General features: G+C 41.2%; 1 protein-coding gene across 9 annotated transcripts in view; it reads right to left on the bottom strand.

Moving 5' to 3' along the window:
- Positions 1–4,118: 4,118 nt before the first annotated feature.
- The window catches only part of LOC135717514 (uncharacterized), a 30,675-nt gene continuing 27,378 nt past the window's right edge, over positions 4,119–7,415 (bottom strand). For all 9 annotated transcript variants that reach the window (XM_065239635.1, XM_065239644.1, XM_065239637.1 and 6 more), the window contains one exon: positions 4,119–7,377. In XM_065239635.1, coding sequence (XP_065095707.1) covers positions 6,031–7,377 — 1,347 coding nt within the window. In that variant the 3' untranslated portion in view covers positions 4,119–6,030. The remainder of the gene's footprint in view (positions 7,378–7,415) is intronic.

The following is a 7,415-nucleotide window of genomic DNA, read 5'->3' as shown; positions in this document are numbered from 1 at the left end:
CTACACCATGGAAATTGGATGTTGCAGAAAGCCTCGAGATCAACAAACAACGTAATTCAACTTTACTCAACAGGGATCAAGGAAACGGACACACATGGCTTTTCAAGTTACTACCTAGGACATATCAACGAGTAAGCAACGGAGTACCTGTTCCTATAGAAAATTAAATTTAAGTTTACCTAGTTTCTAAGAGAAAATGTACCTGTATTAATATATATTCGGTAAATGCGATGTTTTTCTTCAGTCGAGTATTAGTACAAGACACTGAAGAAGTCTGCACATTGTAGACGAAATACGCGTATCTGTCAAGGATAAGCAAATAAAGTAGTGGAATTAAATGGAAAATACTAATCCTTCTCTCTCTCATTATACTATATATGAGTGTTCATTGCAAGACAGTCTATATTACATGATATTATAGTGTATGCCCCTCTTAACAGAGAAGCTATTATTGTAGCGATTGAATAGTTACATTGTACGTAACTCATAAGCGTATGTGTAAAAAGCAAGCACGTAAATAAACGATGCGAGCAGGGTCTCGCTCTCTTAGTGCGTACCCAGACAACCAGAAGTCGTATAACAATGTACAGAAAGTATCGTAAATAACTACAGTTTAAGTCAATATCGCATATAAGTATGACATACATCGCATTATGTTTAAGTTAAATCGTATAGAATGCAAATTTCCGACTTATATACGACGCATCTTTTTTTCATCGTACTGTATCACAAATTAAATCGGATTACATCGTAAGGTTTTTCAAATTGAATTTGTTATTACAGATTGAATCGTATATAATGTCAAATCAACTCGTTTAAAAATAAATTAAAATTTGCACGTATATGGCCTCCACTTTTGTAGGCATAGGCCCTTTTTTTGCATTCTATACGATTTGTTTGTTTGTATATATGTTTGTATATCACAGAAACAACTTTAAATATACGTACATTCTGGTTGTCTGGGTAGTCTGCAGGACAAACAACAAGTGTTTCTGTATAACGTATTCATCCTGGAAACCAAATTAACAATACCTTGTTAGACCGTTTTAGAATCTTCGTTATCATTTTCATTTTATGATGTACAAGGGGGTCAGGGGCCATGTCACCGATGTGAATATTCACACCATCCATAATACACCAGGGAAGGGGAGAGAAGTGAGCAACACAGCATCTTTACCCATGGGGGTTAAAAAAGTTCTGCGAGGTATGGTAAACCAGCTGCTCAGGGATTGTAGAAAGGAAAGGGTTGGGTAGGTTTTGTGTGAAAAGCGCACAAGTTTTTATCGTATCGTTGAAAAATGGCCTCGTTTGGTTTGCGATCTCGTCACTATATAGCGCATCGATTACATCACACCGTCAATGAAAAAGAAATTAAAAGAGATTGAAAGAGATTATTAGTGAGTTTTAAACTGTGAGTTACCTATTAGAAATACATTTGTAAAATTATCTCCGTGTACTGAACAGCCATCTCTCTCGCCCTACCGCCACCTAATACCCCGTTCACATTACAACCTATATCACGTAATATAGGCTGTCTTGCACTCATACATAGGATTTCCAGTGCAAACTAGATGTATGAGTGCTCATTGCAAGACAGCGTATATCACGTGATATACGCTGTAATGTGGACGGGGTATGAACGTCTGAAGGAGTGTGACGTCAAACTCCGTCATCCATTCAATCAGCCGGAGAACGTGCCACCGTACCACATGTTGTTGGGATGATAACCCGAATAGGTTGTTAGGCACTCCTTATGATTATCGTTCATGCGGTGTTTCAAAGCAATTTACATCTAATCAACCCTCTGTGCGACCCAACCCGTGCAATGTATTTAATGTTGAGAGCCTTGTGTGCTTTATCATGAGTGGTCACGGATCTGGCAATATTCACATGACTATGCGTCCCGGTGACGACGACTACGATCCAGCCGGTTTACAATAGGTTTTATACAAGAGTACTAAAATAGATCGTAGTATACTTAAAGTTTTCGACGTTCCCATGTACTCCTTGTTTACCTTCAATACTTCCTTCTCTTGTTGTATTGTGTTTCTGGATATGCCACTTCCATCATCCCTCTGACACAGCTCTGGTACTCTCTTCGGACCCAAGCTAATCGATTCACCCCTAGAAACATAGAAAATTCCAATAACCCCTCATTTTATCTGTCAAACTTTCATGGCGTATCAAAACAAACATTGTGCAGTACTAAAATTTTGACTAGAATAGGGGACGTTAATCGATTTGCTTGGGACCAATAGACTAGTCAAGTAGTGAGCCAATTTAAAATCGATAGTTTCGTATTGATTGTTGGTATTAGGCTGTTTCATTTGAAAAAATTTTTTGTTTAAATTTGACACTTCGAAAATAAATTATTATGTTCGTAAGAAATAAGACTGGTACAATAGCAGGTTTATTTGAAAGTACATATTCCATCTGTCAAATTTACATTTAAATTCACCAAAGCTGTGTTCCATTTGGCGAAATTTTAACCTAAATTTAACACTTAATATAAATTTAAAATGTTCGAAACTCTCTCTGTGTTGCTGATCGGGCGATTTTCGAGAAGATGTCTGTCAGAAATAAGTTTGGTACAATAACAGGTCTGTCAAATTTAAGTGAAAATTCATCAAATGGACCAAAGCCTAATAATGCTGTTGCTGTCAGTTGCGTCGAATTATTTTCCCTGAAACTGGAATATTTTTTCCTTCCTTAACAACAACTTAGGCTGTGAACCATTTGCCGAGTTAAATTTAGCTCGTGGTTAAAAGTGACATTTCGAAAGTTATTTTCTATGTTCGAAAATCCCCCTGCTGTTGATCGGCCGGTTTTCGAGCCACAGTTGTCAAAATTAAACTTCTTGTCTGTCAGAAATAACCATGCTCGGATAGCAGGGTTAATCGATAACTTTTCATCTGTCAAATTTTAACCAAAAGTTAAAATAATCCACCAAATGGTTCAGAGCCTTAATGGGTACTCACGGCAGCCATTAACGATCGCAAAATACTTACTCTCTCACTCAAGTATCCTGTACACTCCTAGTGGTGCATAAGGCCAACGTTGAAAGATTTCCATCCTGGTTGGCAGCTCGCTTTTGCCTGGACCTGGTTAGATTTCTGTCGACTTATTTTATTTCCTTGTTGAGACTCCATCGACGATGGAGCTCAGTATCTAGTTGTGAGGCCACCAGGCATCGGTTGATGACGACCTGCAGCATTTGAGTGTTGTCCACTGATACACACCACATCTCGCTGGCACTGGCGCTGGGACACAGCCTTAGTCGATTTTTTCTTGGATAGATTTTCTCGATAATTTTTCAGACTGTTGTGAGATGTAAACCACATTTCAACATCCTTTCACCACGCATTTCCTTGGCAATTTTCAAATTAAAATTCGGGAATTTTTATTTTGAACCTTATTATCCTATTAGGACCTGCAACTTGACGTCACAAATGAACTCAATGTTCATCGAATGAACTATTTGACAGTTTAGTGGTACTGTTTACAAGTACTAAGAAGTTTTCTCGAAAAAAACATATTTTAAAATTTCTGAATTTAAATTGGAAATTTGTTGAGGAAATGCGCTGTGAAAGGATGTTACATCTCACTGCAGTCTGAAAAATGATCGAGAAAAAGAAATCGACTATGTCCACGTAAACAGTGCCACTGAACTGTCCTCCGATTGAGGTTAACCCCGACGGTGCAAAACCATATTATCGAGCGCAAAATACCGAATTTTTTTTTTCCTTTGGTTTGTTTTTTCCGTCGATCTTGTTTTCCGTGCTGAGCACCAATGCTACCGACGTGCCAGAAAGGCAGCTCCCACACCTGGACCCTACCTATCGACCCATCAACTCATGAACCGGGGACCAACGGCTTTACTTCCCCATCCGAAGGAAGGCGTGATCAGAGATGTTATGCCTCAGAACATCCCGGCGGCGCCGACTGGGATTGAACCCAGGCCTGCTTGGGTGAGAGGTAATCACGCTTACCACTACACCACCGGCGCCGTTAAAATACCGAATAGTCTTGTTATATAATAGACCTATAGAAAGAGTAGAGAACGGCTATGAATGAATATGATATTATCACTGAACAAAAACGTACCATTCACGTCTAAATTTTCATTAGATTACGAGTTTATTCTACTCTCTTTGATCTGTCCCGATTTTTTCCTCTCATTAGATTTTGATCACTCCGAACCGAGTAAGAACGCGAAATTCGCTTCGCAACAGAAGGTACGGGGAAAAAAAATAATCTAACAAAAAATATTCATAAACGGTTGAATGCTTGGTGTTGTGTTGCAAAAAAAAAAATAATCTTAATTTCGAAAATGCTTGCATAATAACAGTACTCGGTAGTTTTTAGATAAGGTTTAGTTTGGTTTTACGCATGGAATGTACTTAGTTAGTTGCTGATGTTTGGCTTGCATCCAATCAGTTAAAACTGACAAAAAATACCGACCTAACGATCGAACATAGGTTGCTACCTAGTTGGCTTAATTTTGCTTTTAAGATTTCTTTTTTTGCTTTAAATTTCGAAGGGCACGGGAGAAAAAGCCAATAACAATAAATAAATCGCCTAACGCTAATACATCTACCACTTTCCTCGTCAAATATAAATAATCAAGCCAAATCATTTTTTGAAAATGACTTCCATTGGCCACATTTTGTTTGCTACATTTGCATGGATTAATACTTCTTCTATCTCTTGCGTTTCGTCGTTTTAGTTGAGTGAATAGTAAAAATTCTCACCTCATCTCTAAATGTATGCTTGTGTGAGCTGTGTTTGAGTGTATTTGTATTGTGGGTGTGAGTGTGTTTGTTTGTGTGAGTGAATATTATTTGAGTGCTGCTGCTGCTGCTGGTGGACAATGCTAGGGCAGCTTCCAAAGTTATCTTCCGTTGCTTTGCACTTAATTGAAATAAATATCAGTAGATCGGTTTTTAGACTAAACCCTTCTTGTACAAAAAGCAGCGAACTTTCGCACAAAAGACGAACAGTACAGTAATAATGGGTTGTCTTTCTCACTCTTATAATACGATCCTTCGGTAGCGATCGGTGGTTGCTGACCGAGTATAGATTTGTACGGAGATTAGATACGGAGAATTTAAGACAGTGTAGGCAGAATGCGAAAACGCCACCCCATTCAGTTCGTTTCCCTATTATAGATCAGTGCCCGGAACCTAGCCTAAATTTCCCCACACACGAAAGAGAGCAGGATTAGTAATTTCCATTTCAGTTCACTACCTTATTTGACACTGAAGAAGTCAAGAAGTCTGTCAAGGATAAGCAAATAAACTAGTGTAATTAAATGGAAATTACTAATCCTTCTCTCTTTCTTTATAGTTCTAATGGGCTTTCAAGAGCAAAGGGCAACTTTTACGTGCACTGATCTATTCTCTAGATCTGGATCCAGCAACAACTTCTCATTGGGCAGCAGCAGTGTTTAGTGCTTGAAATTCCTAGAACTTTCAAAGGGCACCCAACCAAGTAACAATTTTGGTTTTATGCGAGTTCTTTGGACCATTATTGAAACTTGTAGAATGCTTTAAAACCTTGCAATTTAAAGAACGCCCCATCAGAAAATAAAGTTTCAATTATTAACAAACGAGCTGATTTCAACATGAAGTAATATTTGTAAGCTCAATCTGCTCAACGCGTAAATAAACAGCGCGCCTTGTTCTATTTAAAACGAATTCCAGAACATAACCCCTCAAATCCAAGCCCGGTCAGAAACCGCCGCGTACACAGGTAAAAACGGATGCCTAACTTATATGTATCGTTACCGCTAAGCTGCATTCGGAATATATTAATCATCTGTGATCTTACCGTACGTCCTACCCTAGTATAATAATAATTAATCATATAAATATACTTTGTTGGAGTCGATTTCTGCTTGCCGTCAGGAAATAATAGCATTCCCAAACACGCGTGGAAATTCACATACACATCTTATAAAAAAAATAGTACTCACACTTCACGACGAAGACGTCGCGACGACGGGGGGGATCTCACAGTTGCGAAGAAAAATCAGACTTGAAAGTAGTCACTGACGCCGGTGGTTTCTAGCTCGCACACCGACGGCGTCTGCGCTGCTGCTTCGGCCGGAGGAGTCTCGGAACCGGTATCCTCCGTCGCCATCACGGTCGACTCGTGCAAGCCGGGCGTCGCCGAGGAATCGGACGACTTCGAGAGCGAATCGTTGGACGATGGACCGGCCGTCGAGGGGGTTTGCCCGGAGGGTTCGTTGTGTAGCCGTTCGTAGGGATTTTCTTTGACGTTGAGATACTTGACGGATTCGTAGTTTGGATCCGATTCGCTTCCGGTGAGAGATTCGTAATTGGAAGAAAGTCGACTGTTGCTGTTGTTCGTTGCGGTGTTGTGCTGTTTGGTGTAGCCTATCAGGTTATCCGGCGAGCTGGTGCTATCAGTGGAAGGAGTAGTACGGGTTTCCGAGATGCTCGAATAACCGGGCGACGAGGTGAGGTTCGGGGGTTCCGGAATCGTGGAGTAATTGTTAGAAAGAATCGCTGCCGAATTGACCACGATAGGAGCGTTTGTGATGCTGGAATAGATGTCGGAATCTTCACCCGGATCCAGATTGTTATTGTTGAGGGTTTGCTTTTTCCGCTTCGTTTCCTCGGTGATACTCGCGTAGTCGTGCACCACCGGCGGTTTCTTCTTTTCCGTTATCACACTGTAGCCAGGATCGTAATCGATCTTCTCCTTTATACTACTGTACCCCGGGGTGCTGTCAGTGTCATCATCCTTCCCGAAATCGAGCCGATTCTTGGCCGACCGCTTATCCCTTATGCTGCTGTACCCGTCGTTATCCCTCGCGGGCCTTAGAATTTCATAGTTAGGATCCGAATCCGATTCGGCACCTTTCCTGTTCAACGTCTCGTACCCCGGATCGTTGCTTCCGGGAAGACTCTCGTAGCCAGGTTCTCCATCAGCGGACTTACCGACCCCATGGAATATTTCCAGAGAATTTCTCGAGACACTCTGGATCCCTTGCGCCACCGCTAGATTGCTGCTTCGCTTCTGAATCTGGGCATAGTCTGCGGATTTCCTAAGCTCAGCCTTACTGTTGGCACTGTCACCAGGGATCGTTTCGTATCCCGGATCTTGCTGCTGCTGCGAATGGTGGCGAATTTGTTTCTTGTCTAAGGTTTCGTAGTCGTTGCCAGAGTTGATCACCGGTAGGGGTTTCTTGCTCGGAGACCCATGCAGGGAACCACTTCCGTTGAGCTGCGTTAGCTCCGGATCCGATAGAAATTGTTCGGCATCGGCTAGCAGGGCCGTACCATCCTTCCGCAGCGGAACTGGACTCGAGTTTTGCGAGGGTGCTTTCGAGAGTTTGTTCTTTTTCATGACCTGTGGAAGAATGGGGGGAGGGATTGGACACATTGCAT

The sequence above is a fragment of the Ochlerotatus camptorhynchus genome, unplaced genomic scaffold (assembly GCF_037179485.1).
Source record: "Ochlerotatus camptorhynchus isolate MF236.1 unplaced genomic scaffold, CSIRO-AGI_Acam_v1.1 ptg000060l, whole genome shotgun sequence".
NCBI classification, from domain to species: Eukaryota; Metazoa; Arthropoda; class Insecta; order Diptera; family Culicidae; genus Ochlerotatus; species Ochlerotatus camptorhynchus.
Note: the sequence above shows the minus strand (reverse complement) of the source record. Positions and strands in the feature narration are given on the sequence as shown.